Below are 22,061 nucleotides of genomic sequence, written 5' to 3'. Positions count from 1 at the left end.
AGGGAAAATGGAGTACGCGAAGAAGCTTGCAGGGAACATTAAGGAGGATTGCAAAAGTTTCTATAGGTATGTAAAGAGAAAAAGGTTAGTAAAGACAAACGTAGGTCCCTTGCAGTCAGAATCAGGGGAAGTCATAACGGGGAACAAAGAAATGGCAGACCAATTGAACAAGTACTTTGGTTCAGTATTCACTAAGGAGGACACAAACAACCTTCCGGATATAAAAGTGGTCAGAGGGTCTATTAAGGAGGAGGAACTGAGGGAAATCTTTATTAGTCGGGAAATTGTGTTGGGGAAATTGATGGGATTGAAGGCCGATAAATCCCCAGGGCCTGATGGACTGCATCCCAGAGTACTTAAGGAGGTGGCCTTGGAAATAGCGGATGCATTGACAGTCATTTTCCAACATTCCATTGACTCTGGATCAGTTCCTATCGAGTGGAGGGTAGCCAATGTAACCCCACTTTTTAAAAAAGGAGGGAGAGAGAAAGCAGGGAATTATAGACCGGTCAGCCTGACCTCAGTAGTGGGTAAAATGATGGAATCAATTATTAAGGATGTCATAGCAGCGCATTTGGAAAATGGTGACATGATAGGTCCAAGTCAGCATGGATTTGTGAAAGGGAGATCATGCTTGACAAATCTTCTGGAATTTTTTTGAGGATGTTTCCAATAAAGTGGACAAAGGAGTACCAGTTGATGTGGTATATTTGGACTTTCAGAAGGCTTTCGACAAGGTCCCACACAGGAGATTAATGTGCAAAGTTAAAGCACATGGGATTGGGGGTAGTGTGCTGACGTGGATTGAGAACTGGTTGTCAGACAGGAAGCAAAGAGTAGGAGTAAATGGGTACTTTTCGGAATGGCAGGCAGTGACTAGTGGGGTACCGCAGGGTTCTGTGCTGGGGCCCCAGCTGTTTACATTGTACATTAATGATTTAGACGAGGGGATTAAATGTAGTATCTCCAAATTTGCAGATGACACTAAGTTGGGTGGCAGTGTGAGCTGCGAGGAGGATGCTATGAGGCTGCAGAGTGACTTGGACAGGTTAGGTGAGTGGGCAAATGCGTGGCAGATGAAGTATAATGTGGATAAATATGAGGTTATCCACTTTGGTGGTAAAAACAGAGAGACAGACTATTATCTGAATGGTGACAGATTAGGAAAAGGGAAGGTGCAACGAGACCTGGGTGTCATGGTACATCAGTCATTGAAGGTTGGCATGCAGGTACAGCAGGCGGTTAAGAAAGCAAATGGCATGTTGGCCTTCATAGCGAGGGGATTTGAGTACAGGGGCAGGGAGGTGTTGCTACAGTTGTACAGGGCATTGGTGAGGCCACACCTGGAGTATTGTGTACAGTTTTGGTCTCCTAACCTGAGGAAGGACATTCTTGCTATTGAGGGAGTGCAGCGAAGGTTCACCAGACTGATTCCCGGGATGGCGGGACTGACCTATCAAGAAAGACTGGATCAACTGGGCTTGTATTCACTGGAGTTCAGAAGAATGAGAGGGGACCTCATAAACGTTTAAAATTCTGACGGGTTTGGACAGGTTGGATGCAGGAAGAATGTTCCCAATGTTGGAAGTCCAGAACCAGGGGTCACAGTCTAAGGATAAGGGGTAAGCCATTTAGGACCGAGATAAGGAGAAACTTCTTCACCCAGAGAGTGGTGAACCTGTGGAATTCTCCACCACAGAAAGTAGTTGAGGCCAATTCACTAAATATATTCAAAAGGGAGTTAGATGAAGTCCTTACTACTCGGGGGATCAAGGGGTATGGCGTGAAAGCAGGAAGGGGGTACTGAAGTTTCATGTTCAGCCATGAATTCATTGAATGGCGGTGCAGGCTAGAAGGGCTGAATGGCCTGCTCCTGCACCTATTTTCTATGTTTCTATGTTTCTAAGTATTGTCATTTGGAGTTGCCACCAAAAGTTGATCGTAATCCAGTTTATCAGATCTGTTCTGTCTGACCTCAACTGAGTGCAATCTTGGTCATTGTTGGGTTGTCTTCCCATGGTATGTGGAGGATACAAAAAGGAATATAGATTACCTACCTTCTATGGAGTCATCCACATTTCTCCCACCAGTCCATCCATTTAATCATCCTTTAATATTGTTCCCTTTTTCTTTTGGCTGTCCATTTCATATTTGGGTACTTGTCCATGAAGATGAATCAATGGTTTTGGCTTGGGGTGATTGATTTTGTATGACACAGGAAGGGAAAATCATATGGACAGCATCCTATTGTAATTGACTTCAAACTTGCTGAAGGAACATCTTTTGTGCTGTTTTCTGTTGATTTAGGCTCAGACCTGCAGTTTTTAGCAAATACTTCAATTTGAAGAAGAAAAAAATACCCTAACTACTAGATTAGGTATTCTTCTGCACATCAATCTTGACTCATTTAAGATTTTTGTATTCAGTGTTTAATATAATTTAAAGATTGCATTAATGGGTTGTTGTTTGTTTATATAGTTTAGTGCTGATTTATTAGACTGCCCACGAATTGGTTTTTAGCTGTTCTACGTCACTGTGGCAGATATATAATTTGGTTTCATATGACTGAAAAACAATTTCAATTATTCTAACCCAAGATGCATCTATCCTTTCCTCATACTGAAAAAAGATATTAAGTTATTTAACAAATTATAACTTTTTTCCTTTTATCTTTTGAAGGGAACGATCAAATGCTGAAGCATGTCTTTTTCATCCTTGGCTGCAAACAGAAGAGTTGATTGATCCTGTCCCTGAAATTATGCCATGTGTTTCACAGTCAGGAGAGCAGTGCATTAAGCCTCTAGAAGACAAGAATCCCATCCGATCCCTCACATTTGGGATATGCAGACATTTGGATAAAGAAAATATGTCTGAAGAATCGACCATTGTTCCCAAACGATTCCGATTTGATGATTCGTACAAAAGTTGCCATGAGGTTACAGAGGAATTGGTATTCTGAAACTGGAGTATAGTTAGTTACAAATAAAAGGCACTTTGGGAAAACTTGCCCTTTATGTTGGGCTTGATCACTTCATAAAAGTGATCCAGTCGTATGTGACACATAGGTGTGTAAATGCCTTCTTCGTAAATTTAAGCAGCGGCTCTCAGTGGAGCACTGACATGTTGGCACTTTCAAACTTTTTTTTTAAAGTTACATGGAGACAGGCGCATCAGCTTTTTTGCACTTATCTTAATAGTGGCTCATTTTTATAAAATGGGCTAGAATTATGGTTTATATATTATGCTTGGGGATAATGAGGAGCAACTTGAAAGTGATCTCTTAAATGTCAACTTGATTCATTGCATGTTGAATGGTTCAGTTAGTACCCAGGTATGAATCTCCTTGTGCAGCTTGCATATACTGGAGAGCTGTAACTGGGGTCGGTGACTAGTTCATAATTTTTATGTAACATGAATATTCAAAATTTTTCACAGTTGCAGCAGCACCACAAAAAGATTAATTTGTTTGAGTATATTGTGATTATCTGAGAGTGCCTGATGGTGGTTCAGTCTGTAAGCAGGTTATTCAAAACTTGTTTAAATGGTGTGTTGCAATTGTATTTGCAAGTTGAAAATTAAGTTATTCAAAACAATAAAATTCAGTGCAAAATACAAGGATTCCCTGCGGTGCAACTTGCTTTGTGTTGCATACTGTTTAAAAACATGCATTTCTTTTTGTTGTACCAGGATTCATTGTTGGTTGTTAGCCTGGCAAAATATCTGATTCTTACAGATCTTATTATAAATATGCATAAACCTCAATAGAAATTAATTCCAAAAAAACAAAGTCCTTAACTGCTTCCATGTAACATTCTGGCTGAGGTTTTTCTACTTCTGTGCTCACCTACTCAAGATTTTCTGTCCCTTGTAATGAATTGGAGAAAAAATATGGGCTGACAATTGCAGAGGTGGAAAACCCTGGCCTCCATATCTATTTATTTATACTCTGAATTTAGTACAAACAATTGGTATTCATTGTTCTCCACTATTTCAGAACTAAATCTTGAAATTCAAGTAAAGGATTGTAACTATTTTCCTGATGTGTATTGCATGTGATGATTCTGTACATTAAACTGAAGGAATAGATGTGGTAGATGAAAATATTGGAGCAAATATTTTTTTACACATTGGTATTTTTTTTTCAAAGTACGTGACAGCTGCCTTATTTTAGAAACCTAAGGCAACAGATTTCAATTTTGAAGAGGTAATAGACATTTTGAAGCGGTCTATCACAAATGAGAATATAAGGTAGTTGGGAATATATTTGCATACATTTATATGTAGAGAGATTTTAATAGCTTCATGGAGATTCATGTTTTATGCTTTTAGATATTCAATCAAAACTTAATATAGCCATCCAGGAAGCCTGAATCATTCTTCAAATGTAGAATGCCTGGGCAGAGGAGAACCCTGTTTCTTGGTTTATGGCTACTGGCCATGGAACCTCTAACCCAATGAAGATTTTTTTTTTCCCCTTTGTGAAAATTTAAAGCTGTAGTACCTATTGCAGGTCACTTATCTAATTTTGTAAAGTTCACACTAATGTTTTGTAATCTGAAAATTAAATCTGATGTTGAAGTATAGCTTTCCATGCTTGGAAACATTTCTATTATTTTATTATGACATGTTGCAAAATGTAATAAATTTAATTTCTCAGGAAGCATTTGTCAGTTTATTTACATTTAAGCTCTCAAGCAAACATCTTTGTAGTTTATGTAACATGTTTATGGATTTTTTCAGAAAAAAGACTTGAATCAAAATTTTAGATAGTTTTGCACAGCAATGTCCAGAGTCCTGCCTGCCTTTTTATTTTAAAAAAAAAAGCAAAACCATTGCCTATTTCTTGGTAGGAGGAGACAAAAAAGCATTTGGGTGCATTTTATACCACTTCTGCATCGAAACATAGAAAATAGGTGCAGCATTATGTCATTCGGCACTTTGAGCCTGCACCACCATTTAATAAGATCATGGCTGATCATCACCTCAGTACCCCTTTCCTGCTTTCTCTCCATACCCCTTGATCCCTTTAGCCGTAAGGACCACATCAAACTCCCTCTTGAATATATCCAACGAACTGGCATCAACAACTCTCTGCGGTAGGGAATTCCACAGGTTAACAACTTCCTGAGTGAAGAAGTTTCTCCTTATTTCAGTCCTAAATGGCTTGCCCCTTATCCTTAGACTGTGTCCCCTGGTTCTGGACTTCCCCAACATCGGGAGCATTCTTCCTGCATCTAACCTGTTCAGTCCCGTCAGAATTTTATGTTTCTATGCGATCCCCTCTCATCCTTCTAAACTCCAGTGAATAAAGGCCCAGTCGCTCCAGTCTCTCCTCATGTCAGTCCAGCCATCCCGGGAATCAGCCTGGTGAACCTTTGCTGCACTCCCTCAATAGCAAGAACGTCCTTCCTCAGATTAGGAGACCAAAACTGAACACAATATTCCAGGTGAGGCCTCACCAAGTCCCTGTACAACTGCAGTAAGATCTCCCTGCTCCTATACTCAAAGCCCCTAGCTATGAAGGCCAACTTACCAATTGCGCCTTCACCGCCTGCTGCACCTGCATGCCAATTTTCAATGACTGATGTACCATCACACACAGGTCTCGTTGCACTTCCTCTTTTCCTAATCTGCCACCATTCAGAGAATATTCTGCCTTTGTGGTTTTTGCCCCCAAAGTGAATAACCTCACATTTATTCACATTATACTGCATCTGCCATGCATTTCCCACTCACCTAACCTGTCCAAGTCACCCTGCAGCCTCTTAGCGTCCTACTCACAGCTCACACCGCCACCCAGTTTAGTGTTATCTGCAAACTTGGAGATATTACACTCAATTCCTTCATCTAAATCATTAATGTACATTGTAAATAGCTGGGGTCCCAGCACTGAGCACTGCAACACCCCACTAGTCACTGCCTGCCATTCTGAAAAGGACTCGTTTATCCCGATTCTCTGCTTCCTGTCTGCCAACCAGTTCTCCATCCACTTCAATACATTACCCCCAATACCCTGTGCTTTCATTTTGCACACCAATCTCGTGTGGGACCATGTCAAAAGCCTTTTTGAAAGTCCAACTACACCACATCCACTGGTTCTCCCTTATCCACTCGACTAGTTATATCCCCAAAAAACTCGAAGATTTGTCAAGCATGATTTCCCTTTCATAAATCCATGCTGACTTGGACCGATCCTGTCACTGCTTTCTAAATGTGCTGCTATTTCATCCTTAATGATTGATTCCAAGATTTTCCCCACTACTGATGTCAGGCTAACTGGTCTATACCAATTTTTTCTCTTTTTAAAAAAAGTGGTGTTACATTAGCTACCCTTTAGTCCAAAGGAACTGATCCAGAGTCGATTGACTGTTGGAAAATGATCGCCAATGCATCCACTATTTCTAGGGTCACTTCCTTAAGTACTCTGGGATGCATCCCAATCAGGCCCCAGGGATTTATCCCATCAATTTCCCTAACACAAGTTCCCACCAAATAAGGATATCCTTCAGTTCCTCCTTCTCACTAGACTCTCGGTCCCCTAGTACTTCCAGAAGGTTGTTTGGTTCTGTCTTCACTAAGGAAGACGCAATGTATTTGTTCAACTGGTCTGCCATATCTTTGTTCTCCATTATAAATTCACCTTAATCTGACTGCAAGGGACCTATGTTTGTCTTCACTAATCTTTTTCTCTTCACATATCTATAGAAACTTTTGCAGTCAGTTATGTTCCCGGCAAGCTTCCTCTCATACCTATTTTCCCCCTTCGAATTAAACCCTTTGTTCTCTGCTGAATTCTAAATTTCTCCCAGTCCTCAGGTTTGCTGCTTTTTCTGGCCAATTTATATGCCTCTTCCTTTGATTTAACACTATCCTTAATTTCCCTTGTTAGCCACAGTTGAGCCACCTTCCCTGTTTTATTCTTGCACCAGACAGGGATGCACAATTGTTGAAGTTCATCCATATGATCTTAAAATGTTTGCCATTGCCTATCCACCGTCAACCCTTTAAGTATCAATTCGCCAATCTATCCTAGCCAATTCACATCTCATACCATCGAAGTTACCATTCTTTAAGTTTAGGACCCTAGTCTCTTGAATTAACTGTGTCACTCACTCTCCATCTTAATAAAGAATTCAACCTTATTATGGTCACTCTTCCCCAAGGGGCCTCGCACAGCAAGATTGCCAATTAATCCCCTCTCATTACACAACACCCAGTCTAGGATGGCCTGCTCTCTAGTTGGTTCCTCGACATGTTGGTCTAGAAAACCATCCCTTATACATTCCAGGAAATCCTCCTCCACCGTATTGCTACCAGTTTGGTTAGCCCAATCTATATGTAGGTTAAAGTCATCCGTGATAACTTCTGTACCTTTATTGCACGCATCCCTAATTTCCTGTTTGGTCGTGAGATTGGGGACGGCATCACTGTTTGGTGGTCTGTGCACAGCTCCCACTAGCGTTTTCTGCCCTTTGGTGTTCTGCAGCTCTACCCATACAGATTCAACATCATTCAAGCTAATGTCCTTCCTTACTATTGTGTTAATCTCTTTCACCAGCAACACTACCCGACCTCCTTTTCCCTTCCGTCTATCCTTCCTGAATATTGAATACCCTTGGATGTTGAGTTCCCAGCCTTGGTCACCCTGGAGCCATGTCTCCGTAATCCCAATTACATCATATCCGTTAACGGCTATCTGCACAGTTAATTCATCTACCTTATTACGAATGCTCCTCGCATTGAGACACACAGTCTTCAGGTTTTTTTAACACTTTGTCCTTTTAGAATTATGTTGTAAAGTGGCCCTTTTTGACTTTTGCCTTTGATTTTCTGCCTATCTCCTTTCTACCTTTTACTTCTGCCCCCATTTTACTTCATCTGCCTGTATCGATTCCCATCCGCCTGCCATATTAGTTTAAACCCTCCCCAACACTACTAGCAAACACTTCCCCCTAGGACATTGGTTCCGGTCCTGCCCAAGTGCAGACTGTCCGGTTTGTACTGGTCCCACCTCCCCCAGAACCGGTTCCAATCTCCCAGGAATTTGAATCCCGCCCTCTTGCACCATTCCTCAAGCCACATATTCATCTTAACTATCCTGCTATTTCTCCTCTGACTAGCACGTGGCTCTTTGCTATCTTTTGAGGTCCTACTTTTTAATTTAACTCCTAGCTCCCTAAATTCAGTTTGTAGGACCTCGTCCAGTTTTTTTCACCTATATGCACCACGACAACTGGCTGTTCACCATCCTCCTCCAAAATGCTCTACAGCCGCTCTGAGACATCCTTGACCCTTGCACCAGAGATGCAACATACCATCCTGGAGTCTCGATTGCAGCTGCAGAAATGCCTATCCCCCTTACAATATAATCCCCTACCACTATAGCTCTCCAACTCTTTTTCTTGCCCTCCTCTGCAGAAGAGCCACCCATGGTGCCATGAACTTGGCTACTGCCTTCCCCTGATGAGTCATCTTCCCCCAACAGTACCCAAGACAGTATTTGTTTTGGAGGGAGATGACCGCAGGGGACCCCCTGTACTACCTTCCTTCCACTGCTCTGCCTGATGGTCACCCATTCCCTATCTGCCTGAGTAACCTTTACCTGCGGTGTGACAAGCTCGCTAAATGTGCTATTCACGACATCCTCAGCATTGTGGATGCTCCCGAGTGAATCCATGTGCAGCTCCAGTGCCGCAATGCGGTCTGTCAGGAGCCTACAACTGGATATACTCCCTGCACACATAGTTAGGGACACTGGAAGCGTTCCTGAGTTCCCACATAGCACAGGAGGAGCATGAAATGCGTCTGGGCTCTCCTGCCATGACTTAACCCTTGAATTAATTTAATTTGGCAACAATCATGGGAGTCAAAATCAGAGGCACAAAAGTGTTTCAAAAATGTTGAACTGAAGGAAATTTTGACATATCCAGGACTTGACAGGCAGTTGATGTGTTGCCTGCATACATAAAGGAACTGACAGGATATTGCTGAAAGAGTGAACGCCAAGATCAAATCCCTGACTAGAACATTCATCAAAGGCACCAGATGAATCCTTGTGCCTTTACCTTTCTGCCTTGTCAAGGAATGAACTGGGGTTTACTACCCAGTTTATGTTCAGGAGTTAATGATGCTTAAATTTGGCTCGCTGTACTGTCGTGCATCAAGCAGTTGGGATTATATTAACATTTACTCTACCAACCTCCCATCTGAATCTGCACAGCTACTGAGCGAATTATCCTGGCCAATTACTGAAGAAGAAACTAAACAATTGTTTATTATCTTTACAATCATAGGTGGCAATGAGTTTGCAAATAGTAGATAGGGTTAATTGACAACATGTTACTAAGTTACTTGAGTAATGTCTCAGTAATTCAGCACTGACTGCTGATTTATAAAGTTACATTTATAAAGGCTCGATCCTGGATCCACTGCTTCTGGGTAAATTCCTCGTGTTCTGGTAGCTGTATTTAAACTAGCTGGCTTAAATATCACCTCCCATAATTATGGGAAAATCAAGGAACACTTGTATCTGGCTGATATAGCTGTACAATCTTAACTCCTGTAACCTTTCTCTGTCAGATGCATTTTCTAATTTTATAGTTACAATCTTCTATGTATAATAGACAAAGAATTGCTACAAAGACCACTAAAATAAAATGTTGAGTGCAAGGAGCAGATGACCCTCATCTGAATAAATTATTTCTCACTTTAAATGCTGGCGACATTACCACTACCTCCTGTACCAGAATAGCAGACAAAAGCTTGCATAGATTTTAGTATTATTTCATTCTGGTGTATGTAATGGTTTTTTTTCATTAAAGTTTTGTCATGTTTAGTGAAGTTGTTTAAATAAATGTTAATTCCACTGTATACTATACTTTATTGTATGATATAAGTGGAGTTACTGTGAGCTAACTTTCTCATTTGATTCAAGGTTCAGGCTTTAGTTCTGCTTTACTGTTTAGGAAGCTAGATGTTGAACGCAAGGCTGTTTTGAAATCATGATCTCATACTGTCTGGTAATGTGAAACCAATCCTGTTATTTTGCTGTTATTATGCTACACTTACGAGCTTAGTACCAATAGCCGTAGTGAAGTGACATGAGGAGATTCCACTCTGATCACTCATGTTGCTGTGGAGTGGGGACTAATGGAGTTCCAAGCATATGCACGCAAATGTGCATGCAGATTAGTCCTTACTGGCTGCTGTCAGTTTCTATATATTCAGGCAGTAGAAATTAAAAGGCAGCATGTTGTAATGCCACAGCTTTGTAAAAGGCTGTGGAAAAAAAGTGAGTAATAAGTCGGCTTCACACCAGTAGCAGTTATACTCCTGCCAGCAACAATGAGCTTTTGGAGTTTGTGCCCAGGCTGTTATATTGCAGTTCTGATATAAATTCACTGACAATCTCAGTGTAGTTTTAAGACAGTATAAATTGTCAAATATATGATACTGAAGAAGGAACTTTACAAAGCAGCTTTCCATTATTTAGAAATTAGACAAGTGAACATTCAGCAAATTAGGTTTTAGTTGATCTTCTGAATTATCTTGCAATAAAGCCTCATCATCATCATCATAGGCAGTTCCTTGGAATCGAGGAGGACTTGCTTCCACTCCCAAAGAGAGTTCTTTGATGGCTGAACAGTCCGATATAAGAGCCACAGACCCTGTTACAGGTGGGACAGACATTCATCGGGGGAAGGGGTCGGTAGGGCTAGTTTGCCGCGCGCTCCTTCCACTGCCTGCGCCTGGCCTCCTCATGCTCCTTGCGACGAGCCTCAAAGAGGTCAACGCCCTCCCGGATGCACTTTCTCCATCTCGGGTGGTCTGCGGCCAGGGTCTCCCAGATATCAGTGGTGATGCCACACTTTACCAGGGAGGCTTTGAGGGTGTCCTTATAATGTTTCCGCTGTCCTCCTTTGGCTCGTTTACCATGAAGGAGCTCCGCATAAAGCATTTGCTTAGGGAGTCTCGTATCTGGCATGCATACTATGTGGCCTACCCAGCAAAGCTGATGGAGTGTGGTCAGTGCTTCAATACTGGGGATGTTAGCCTGGTCGAGAACACTGATGTTGGTGCGCCTGTCCTCCCAGGAGATTTGCAGGATCTTGCGGAGACATCGTTGGCGATATATCTCCAGCGACTTGAGGTGCCTTCTGTACATCGTCCATGCCTCAGACCCATACAGGAGAGCAGGTATTACTACAGCCCTGTAGACCATGAGGTTGGTGGTAGATTTGAGGGCCTGGTCTTCAAACACTCTTTCCGCAGGCGGCCGAAGGCTGCGCTGGCGCACTGGAGGCGATGCTGAATCTCCGCATCAATGTCTGCCTTTGTTGATAAGAGGCTCCTGAGATATGAGAAATGGTCCACGTTGTCCAGGGCCGTGCCGTGGATCTTGATGATTGGAGGGCAGTGCTGTGCGGCGATGACAGGCTGGTGAAGGACCTTTGTCTTACGGATGTTAAGCGTAAGGCCCATGCTTTCATATGCCTCAGTGAATACATTGACTATATCCTGGAGTTCAGCCTCTGAATGTGCACAGACGCAGGCGTTGTCCACATACTGCAGCTCAATGACAGAGGTTGGGGTGATCTTGGACCTGGCCTGGAGGCGGTGTAGGTTAAACAGCTTCCCACTGATTCTGTAGTTTAATTCCACTCCAGCAGGGAGCTTGTTGATTGTGAGGTGGAGCATGGCAGGGAGGAAGATTGAGAAGAGGGTTGGAGTGATAACGCAGCCCTGTTTGACCCTGGTCCGGACGTGGATTGGGTCTGTAATGGATCCGTTGGTAAGGATCACAGCCTGCATGTCATCGTGAAGGAGGCGAAGGATGTTGACAAACTTTTGGGGACATCCGAAACAGAGGACGACGCTCCATAGACCCTCACGGTTGACAGTGTCAAAGGCCTTTGTAAGATCAAAAAAGGCCATGTATAAGGGCTGGCGCTGCTCCCTGCATTTTTCCTGCAACTGGCGCGCTGCAAAGATCATGTCTTTTGTGCCCCGTAGGGGACAAAATCTGCATTGTGATTCCAGGAGGAGCTCCTCGGCCACAGGGAGAAGACGATTGGGGAGAACTCGAGCGACAACTTTCCCAGTGGCTGAAAGCAGGGAGATTCCCCTGTAGTTGCTGCAGTCGGATTTGTCCTCCTTTTTAAAAATGGTCACAATCACTGCATCTCTAAGATCTCCCAGCATGCTCTCCTCCCTCCAGATGAGAGAGATGAGGTCATGTATCCGTGCCAACAGCACCTCTCCACCATATTTTAGCGCCTCAGCAGGGATTCCATCCGCACCTGTAGCCTTGTTATTCTTAAGCTGTTTTATGGCTTTGCCAACCTCATGCAACGTTGGAGTTTCACTGAGTTGGTGCCGGGTGGCATGCTGCGGGATGGAATCGAGAACACGAGTCAAAGGCAGCGTCTTGATTGAGGAGACCTTCAAAGTGCTCCTTCCATTGGGCCCTGACAACCTCGGTGTCCTTGATGAGTGTTTCCCCGTTCTTGGCCAGGAGTTTGGACGTAGGTGGCCTTGACTGCAGTGAAAAATCCTCACATATCGTGGCTGTCGGCTAGTTGTTGTATCTCCTGTGCTTTCTCAATCCACCACCTGTTCTTTAGGTCCCGAGTTTTTTGTTGGATGAGAGCCTTGAGCCGTCTGTAATGTTGTTTTGCAGCTCCCGAGTTGGGCTGTTGCTTGAGGCTAGCAGTTAAATGACTCAGCCAAGAATGGTATTGCCTGTAAATTCGGCCTTTGGCCGCCTGAGGAAGAGAGTGTTCGAAGATCAGGCCCTCAAAACTGCCACCAAGCTCATGGTCTACAGGGCTGTAATAATACCCGCCCTCCTGCATGTCTCAGAAACATGGACCATGTACAGTAGACACCTCAAGTCATTGGAGAAATACCACCAACGATGTCTCCGCAAGATCCTACAACTTTCCTGGGAGGACAGACACACCAACGTTAGTGTCCTCAACCAGGCCAACATCCCCAGCATTGAAGCACTGACCACACTTGATCAGCTCCGCTGGGCAGGCCACGTAGTTCGCATGCCAGACATGAGACTCCCAAAGCAAGCACTCTACTCGGAACTCATTCATGGCAAACGAGCCAAAGGTGGGCAGCGGAAACGTTACAAGGACACCCTCAAAGCCTCCCTGATAAAGTGCAACATCCCCACTGACACCTGGGAATCCCTGGCCAAAGACCGCCCTAAGTGGAGGAAGTGCATCCAGGAGGACGCGGAGCACCTCAAGTCTCGTCGTCAAGAGCATGCAGAAATCAAGCACAGGCAGCAGAAAGAGAGTGCGGCAAATCTGTCCCACCCACCCCTTCCCCCAACGACTATCTGTCCCACCTGTGACAGAGACTGTGGTTCTCGTATTGGATTGTACAGACACCAAAGAACTCATGTTAAGAGTGGAAGCAAGTCCTCCTCGATTCCGAGGGACTGCCTATGATAATGATGAACTTATATTCACCAGTTAAGATGAGTCTCAGTTTATGGTAAGAATTCAGGCCACTTGATGATAACTGAGTATTTTATCTTTAAACAAGGAAAAAGTAATATTGCACATCTCATATTGCTAAAAGAGCATATATAATCATTAATTATGGTAGTTTTAAGATAAATAATCTGGGGTTTGTACCAGAGTGGAAAATCCCAGGAGGGTCTTTCTGTTCAACATTGACGATCTGAAAAACAAAGTAGCTTGCTAGTTAGTGGGTTCAGTGGCGTGTCACATCTCTTTCTATCTGATTTGCTATCCGAGAGGAACATGTCTGGTTTCCCCTCGCTAATTGTAGTACCCCCTACTGCCACCCCAATTGAGACCAGAAAGTAAGAATTGAACCTGGGAGCTTTTGTATGATTCAGCTGCATGCTACCTTTATTCATTGCCTGTGGGTTCAAATCCCACAAGTCCACTTAATCTAGGCTGACATTTTCATGCATTACTGAGGGAGTGCTGTCTTTTGGGTGTTGAACCATGCTTGGGCAGATGTGAAATATCCCTCATTTACTATTGTGGGATTTTGCTGTAAGGAAATTGGCTGCCATGTTTGCTTACATAACAGTGACTGTACTTCAAAAGTAATTCCATTTAGTGGAAATCACCTTGGGGCATCCTGAGGACATGAAATAGTGCTATATAAATACATGTTCTTTACTTGAGTTCTTAGGACAGCTATATACAGAATTGTTGCATAAAATTCCCAGACAAAACTACAGAATTTAGCAGATCTGGAAATTTGTGTTGCTTGTGGGACATTTAGTAATAAATCTACATATGCTGACTGGTTCATGGGCACCCTGCAGAATTAACTGCTGTTGATGTCCTTTCTATGTCTATGAAGTTAAGTTGCTGGGGATATGATGGTCACGGGTCCAAAAACATTACAGTTGGTTTAGATACTTGGGTGGTGTTTCTGTACACTTCCTGAGAAAAGGATCATTATTACTCTCATAACCCACAAATTTCTGTTCATGTACATCAGCCTCATGACAAATTTCCTGATTTCAGTTTAGGGTGACTCATTAACAATTACTGTAAGGAATGACTTGTTCTGTTGAAGACCGCTGTGGCTATGTGTCAGCTGTGGCTCAGTGGGTGGCACATTCATCTGAGTCATAAGGTTGTGGGTTCAAGTTGCACTCCAGGGACTTGAGCACATAAATTTAAGATGACACTCCAATGCAGTACTTGAGTCCTTGGGACAGCTATTTACAGAATTGTTGCATAAAATTCCCAGACAAAACTGCAGAATTTAGCAAATCTAGAAATTTTTGTTCCTTGTGGGACATTTAGTGTCTTTTGGATGAGACATTAAACCAAGGCCCCGTTTACTCTCAGGTGGATGTAAAAGATCCCATGGCACTATTTCGAAGAAGAGTTGTCCCTGGTGTCCTGGCCAATATTTATCCCTCAATCAACAAAACAAAAACAGAATATCTGGTCATTATCACATAGCTGTTTGTGGGAGCTTGCTTTGCGCAAATTGACTGCTGCATTTCCCACAGTGCAACAGTGACGATACTCCAAAAGTACTTAATTGGCTGTAAAGCGATTTGAGATGTCTGGTGGTCGTGAAAGGCGCTATATAAATACAAATCTTTCTTTTTTTCTTGATTTTTTTTTTAAATGTCCCCAGCAGCAAGACTAACCAGCTCTAAAAAGGGTGCACTGGACAGAACTCCTGGAACTCTCCATGACATAGGAGAGGGCAGAACACTTGCCCTCTTCTCTTCTTTCCTTTCCCGACAAACACCCCACCCTCCCACCTCCCCCACACTAGAATTTCACTGGCTTTTTTTTTACATGGAGTAGAATACCAATGGACTAGGTTATGCCAAAAATTCCAGTCCCATTCAACGGATCTTCCCTCATTCTGTCACTGTGTTGACCAGAATTACAAGCCCTATGTTTTTAATTTTGAAATCTCTATTAATGGCAATGCTAAACTGGCTGCTAGGAGATGCACTAGAACAGTTTCCACCCCCACCCAACTGAACATAAACACGTCTCTCCCAATGTTCTCCTTTTGATAGAGTTAAGATTGTAAACTTGCTGTGTGTGGAATCTCTCAATGATCCATGTGCCCCATTCTGTGCAACATAACATCATAGCACTTTCTGCACCAATGAATTTTGTTTAAGAAAATTAAACAAAACTTATGAATTCAATTTAACACCAACTGTTTTTCCTTCTATGCCATTCGGAGTCTAGTGTGTTCAATATGCTGACATTGTACTTTGTATTAGCAAATTGGAACCAACATCAAGTTATTTGTTTATACAAAAAAAATGATCAATTTAAGAGCAAGAGGATAACTAATGATAGAGTAGGCCCTATTAGAGACCATAAAGGTAACCTGTGTGTGGAGGCGGAAGAAGTGGGTATGGTTCTTAATGAATACTTTGCATCTGTTTTCGCAAAAAAGTGGGGTGATGCAGGCATTGCAATCAGGGAGGAGTGTGAAATATTAGATGAAATAAATATAATGAGAGAGGAAGTATTAAGGAGTTTAGCATCTTTGAAAGCGGATAAATCCCCAGGACTGAATGAAATGTATCCCAGGCTGTTGAGAGAAGCAAAAGAGGAAATAGCAGTGGCCCTGATCATTATTTTTCAATCCTCTTTGGCTACAGGTGTGGTGCTGGAGGACTGCTAATGTTGTACCTTTGATTAAAAAGGGAGAAAGGGATAGACCGAGTAATTACAGGCCAGTCAGGCTAACCTCGGTGGTGGGGAAATTATTGGAAAAAATTCTGAGGACAGGATAAATCTTCATTTAGAAAGACACGGATTAATCAAAACCAGTCAGCATGGATTTGTTAAGGGAAGATTGTGTCTGACTAACTTGATTGAATTTTTTGAGGAGGTAACCAGGAGGGTCGATGAGGGTAGTGCATTCGATGTAGTGTATGTGGATTTTAGCAAGGCTTTTGATAATGTCCCACATGGCAGACTGGTCACAAAAGTAAAAGCCCATGGGATCCAAGGCAAAGTGGCAAGTTGGATCCAAAATTGGCTCAGAGATAGAAAGCAAAGGGTAATGTTTGATAGGTGTTTTTGTGACTGGAAGGCTGTTTCCAGTGGGGGATCCGCAGGACTCAGTGCTGGGTCCCTTGCTTTTTGTGGTATATATCAATGATTTGGTCTTGAATGTATGGGGTATGATTAAGATATTTGCAGATGATACTAAAATCAGCAGTGTGGTTGATAATGAAGAAGAAAGCTGTAGACTGCAGGAAGATATCAATCAACTGGTCAGGTGGGCAGAACAGTGGCAAATGGAATTCAATCTGGAGACATGTGAGGTAATGCATTGGGGGAGGGCTAACAAGCCAAGGGAATACTCATTAAATGGTAGGTAACTGAGAAGTGTAGAGGAACAAAGGGACCTTGGAGTGCATGTCCACAGATCCCTGAAGGTAGCAGGCCAGATAGATAAGGTGGTTAAGAGGACATACGGAATACTTTATTAGCCTAGGCATAGAATACAAGAGCAGGGAGGTTATGCTTGAACTGTATAAAACACTAGTTAGACCACAGCTAGAGGACTGCGTACAGTTCTGGTCACCCCATTACATGAAAGGTGTGATTGCACTAGAGAGGGTACAGAGGAGATTTACGAGGATGTTGTCTGGACTGGAGAATTTTAGCTATGAGGAAAGATTGGATAGGTTGGGGTTGTTTTCTTTGGAACAGCAGAGGCTGAGGGGAGACCGTATTGAGGTGTATAAAATTATGAGGGGCCTAGATAGAGTGGATAGGATGGACCTATTTCCCTTAGCAATGGGGTCAACAACCATGGGGCATAGATTTAAAATAATTGGCAGATGGTTTGGAGGGAATTTGAGGGGAAATTTCTTCACCCAGAGGGTGATGGAAGTCTGGAACTCACTGCCTGAAAGGATGGTAGAGGCAGAAACTCTCACCACATTTAAAATGTACTTGGATGTGCACTTGAACCTACAGGGCTATGGCCCAAGAGCTGGAAAGTGTGATTAGGCTGGATAGCTCTTTGTTGGTCGGCCTGGACACGATGGGCCGAAATGGCCTCCTGTGTTGTAAATTTCTATGATTGCTGCTTACATATTGTAGTTTTTTGAGAAACCTTCCCCCAACAAAACATTATAATTTAAAATATATATATATATATATATATATATCTATATATTTGATATTTTGTGTATCTCAGAATGAGCATGTCAACACTGAAGAATAGAACGTTGTTCTGGTTTTGGGTCCATGGGTCCATACCAAGCACTCTTAGGTGAGACATTGCATAGACTATGCTTAAGGTAAAGCTCAGTCTTTTCTACTTCAATATGTCTTATCTCTACCCTTAAAAAGCATTATCACTGAACCAGTCTGCATAGTTCCATTTTTCAAACCACCTTTTTGTATGGCATAGCTAAATGAGATTGTCAATTTATGGTAACTTATGACCACTAGGAACTGGATTGAGGCTGCTGAAACTCAATTTACTTAGGACCCTTACAGCCACCAGAGAGATGTTCATACTTGCAGTCCGTAATCAAGTTGGACCTGGAGTTGGAAGAATGATTTGTTAATCTACCGCTGATTCCTCAACAATGCTTTCCCCTGCTTTTGTTAATACCGCACCGTGGAGTTAGTAGAATAAGTTATTTCCAATAATTCCCTACTCAATAGGCAAGGTTTTCCATCTATTACTGTATGATGAAACTACGCTCTGCAAGAAATATACTGAATTTATGTCCTGATAAAAGAAAGATTTGCTTCAGGATATCCCAAAGTGATTTACAACTAATGAAGCACTTTCAAAGTGTTGTCATTGTAATGTAGGAAATGTGGCAGCCATTTTGCATACAGCAAGCCCCCACAAACAGCAATTAAATAAATGACTGGTTCATCTATTTTAGGTGTTGGTTGAGTGATAAATATTGGCCAGGGCAAGAAAGAATTCTTCTGCAAATAGTGCCGTGGGATCTTTTAGATCCACCTGAGAGGATAGATGGGACCTCGGTTTAATGTCTCATCCAAAAGAAGACCCTTCCAACTGTGCATTTTCTGGTGGGCAGAACCAATAGCATATGGGCAGTCAGTGCAATAGAGCTGTACTGTATGTCAGGGCAATATGCTGATTCTATTACTTTTCATGACAGTGTTCCATCTGGTAGTATAATATAATAGTATTCAAAGTACATTTTCTATCAGATGATCTGCAAAGAGTAACTTACCTGATGCCTTACTTATTTCTGGGCTAGCAGCTTCCTTACAGGAAGATTTTAAAGGCTCTGAAAATCTGTGAGTCCATATCCTGGCAATTATGCTAAGTGTAAGATTTGCCAATGTCCTCCAACACTGCCCCATTAAAATTTGAGGGGTCAATGGAAAGGCGTGAAAAATGCATGCCACTACGGGCACATTTCTGGCACCTGCCTGCCCAATGCAACTGGAAAATCTATTGATGGGGTACAAAGCCCCCCCTTACGCCCTCCCCACCCCCGCCAACACCATAGTGCCACCGTAGCCCTTGTATAGGAAGGCCGATCCAAATTATTTTAAAATGAAGAAATTTACCTTTCTTCTGGGGTTCACGCCAAACCCTCCCCCCACCACCTCCCTTTCCAGTTGAGCCCACTTGTGCTTTTCTGAAGGCCGGTATGCTCGACTAAGCTAGGGAAGTGGGAATTCCAAACATAAAGTCACCACCCTGGTTCTGTCGCCTTGACGTCATAGGCTTTTAAGGGGTGCATTGCAAATCTGATTAGAAAATCCTGAACTGGCGGGGATCTGACATAACCACGTCACTGCCTTTTCCGGTGGGTTCTGCCAGAGATATGACAGAAGTCCAGTGAAATCCTTGAAGAAATTCAGGGACATATTGTTTCCATAGTGTTCCACTGCAGCTCTTTGACTTGCTTTAGACAGTGAAAAGTTATAGCATTGTTTATAAGGAAAAACTTCCTCTGAGGAAATGGATGAGTCATATTTGCTTTGTGAGATAGTATTCAAAGCTACAGTAACAGTTTTAGCTGTTCAACATTATTGATATTTTTATGATTTATATAAGCATATGACATTGAGCACATGAAATTCAAAGGATTTGCACAGCACCCTTGTTTTGGAGCATAACTAAATAATATCAATAGGCAATGAGTAACCTTTTAACATTATTGATAACTAATATTAGAGGTTGGTTTATAAATTAAGGCTCGGGAATTTGGACTACAGAATCCATAACACTCTGATTGTTAGAATTGAAAGTTAGTTAAAATATGTATGTAAGGTAGAATGAGAAAGAGGGAAATTCATACAAAAATAGGAGTAGGCCATTCAGCTCCTCGAGCATGTTCTGCCATTCAATGAAATCATGGCTGATCTGTACCTTAATGCCATCCATTTGTATTGGCTCCGTATCCTGTTCTACCTTTGTCTAGCAAAAATTAATCGATCTCAGTTTTAAAATTAATAATAGATAGCATCTGCTGGTTTTTGTGGGACAGAGTTCCACATTTCTACCACCCTTTGTGTGAAAAAGTGTTTCCTATGTTCTCTTCTGAATGGCCTGACTTTAATTTTAAGGTTATGTCCCCTTGTCCTAGATTCCCCCACCAGCAGAAAACGCTTCTCGCTATCTACCTTATAGATTCCTTTCAAAATCCTAAGAACCTCAATCAAATCACCCTTTGACCTATATTCCAAGGAATACAATCCAGTTTATGTAATCTCTCCACATAATCTAACCCTTAAAGCCATCGTAACATACTGGTGAATCTGCGCTGCACTACTTCCAAGGCCAATATATCCTTTCAAGGTCCGATGCCCAGATCTCCAGATCTGGTCTAACCAAGGCTTTGTTATAGCTGTAGCAAAACTTCCTCCCCTTTATATTCTGGCCCTGTAGTTATGAAGGCTAACATCCCATTAGCCGTTTTGATTATTTTTGTACCTGGCCACTACATTTTTAGTGATCTGTGTACATGGACCCTTATCTCTGAACTGCTAGGAAAATTAGCTGAATAATCTCATTAAACCATCAAATAAAAGGTCTATTGATAGAAAGCTCCTTGACCATCATAGAAGCAGACATATTAAACGCATAGATCCAAAACCACCATGGACATTAAACAGAATTAGTATATAGTGCGAAGGTGGTTTGGATTCAGCTCATCGCCAGGTTAGAGCAGATTTCTGAATGATTAGGTTAAACACTATGTAACTTGACATATTGTTGCACACCAATAAAGAATATTCATGCAGAATTATTGTGTTCCAAACACAGATGAGGCTGCACACAGGGAGGTTAAACTAACAGTGACCTCAGTCTTTAATAAGTGAGGAACAGGCCTTAGGGGCCGGCTTATATACAGTGCTCCCAAGGGATGCTGGGATCCCTTGGGACTTCAGGGGATGAGCTCCCTGGTGGCAGAACATGGGAGTGCATGCTTTACAGATACACAACATCACTCCGCCCCCCGCCCCCAAAGTTAAAGTGAAAACTATTTACAAGGTGAGGCGGTCAGGAGCCTTTCTTTCCCTGGTGGACCGCCTCGGTACAAATGTCTGTTCTGGTGTGTTGGCTGTGCCCTCGCTGGGCTGGCATGTTGTTGGCCCTGCAGGGCTGCTAGGTGAGCCTGGCCTTGCTGGGCTGTTGGGCGTGATGGGTTCGATTTCCTGGTCCGGGGTGGTGTCTTTGATCCTTTGAGTGTGTGTTGTGGGCTCGAAAAAGGTGGTGTCTGCTATGGGTTGTTCAGGGCAGTCTGTGAACCGCAGCCTCATTTGATCCAGGTGCTTTCTGCAAATTTGTCCATTGTCTAATTTGACGACAAACACCCTACTCCCTTCTTTAGCTATCACCGTGCCCGCGATCCACTTGGGACCATGTCCATAGTTTAGCACATACACAGGGTCATTCAGATCAATTTCCCATTGAGTAGAGCTCGCATTGAACCGACAGCAATGCCAGAGGCGGGCAAGGGCACGTCCAGAAAGGTATCGAAACAGTCGCTTACCAAAATCAGCGAGAGAGCTCCTAAAAAGTGGAGGAAAATCCGCAAGCAGAGCTACTCCATCTACGTGTACAGAGTGTTAACCCAGGTTCATCCCTCCACCCGAACCTCCAAGGCCATGAGTGTGATGAACTCCTTCGTCAACGACATCTTCGAGCGCATTGCCTCCGAGGCCTCGCACATCATTCACTACAACAAGCGGCGCACCATCTCAGCCCGGGAGATCCAAACCGCCATCCGCCTCATGCTGCCGGGGGAACTGGCCAAACACGCAATCTCCGAGGGCACGAAAGCGGTCACCAAATACACCAACTCTGTTTAGGTCGACCATGTAAAGCAACAATAAAAAAAAAGGCACAGTGGCGCGACCATCGTTTACATTTTGTTGTTGACGTCTGCTCTCTACCTGATCATGCAGGTTGGGGTGAACCAGCGAGAGTCTGGTTTTAAGTGTCCTTTTCATGAGTAGCTCAGCCGGGGGCACCCCTGTGAGCGAATGGGGTCTCGTGTGGTAGCTGAGCAGTACTCGGGACAGGCGGGTTTGGAGTGAGCCTTC

General features: G+C 42.9%; 2 protein-coding genes across 2 annotated transcripts in view; both read left to right on the top strand.

Annotated features, from left to right (window-relative positions):
• Positions 1-4,619, top strand: part of LOC139259937 (serine/threonine-protein kinase 17B-like) — a 45,090-nt gene extending 40,471 nt beyond the window's left edge. Inside the window, exon 7 of the mRNA XM_070875900.1 lies at positions 2,680-4,619. Within this exon, the coding sequence (XP_070732001.1) occupies positions 2,680-2,959 (280 nt within the window). The 3' untranslated portion in view covers positions 2,960-4,619. The remainder of the gene's footprint in view (positions 1-2,679) is intronic.
• Positions 4,620-21,455: 16,836 nt separating this feature from the next.
• LOC139254503 (histone H2B 1/2-like) lies at positions 21,456-21,827 on the top strand. The gene has a single exon (XM_070873723.1). The coding sequence runs from the start codon at positions 21,456-21,458 to the stop codon at positions 21,825-21,827; it is 372 nt and encodes a 123-aa protein (XP_070729824.1).
• The last annotated feature ends 234 nt before the right edge of the window (positions 21,828-22,061 follow it).

The sequence above is a fragment of the Pristiophorus japonicus genome, chromosome 3, assembly GCF_044704955.1.
Source record: "Pristiophorus japonicus isolate sPriJap1 chromosome 3, sPriJap1.hap1, whole genome shotgun sequence".
NCBI classification, from domain to species: domain Eukaryota; kingdom Metazoa; phylum Chordata; class Chondrichthyes; family Pristiophoridae; genus Pristiophorus; species Pristiophorus japonicus.
Note: the sequence above shows the minus strand (reverse complement) of the source record. Positions and strands in the feature narration are given on the sequence as shown.

Coding starts and splice junctions, on each gene's coding strand:
- LOC139254503 (XM_070873723.1), top strand. CDS start 21,456: ATGCCAGAGGCGGGCAAGGGCACGTCCAGAAAGGTATCGAAACAGTCG.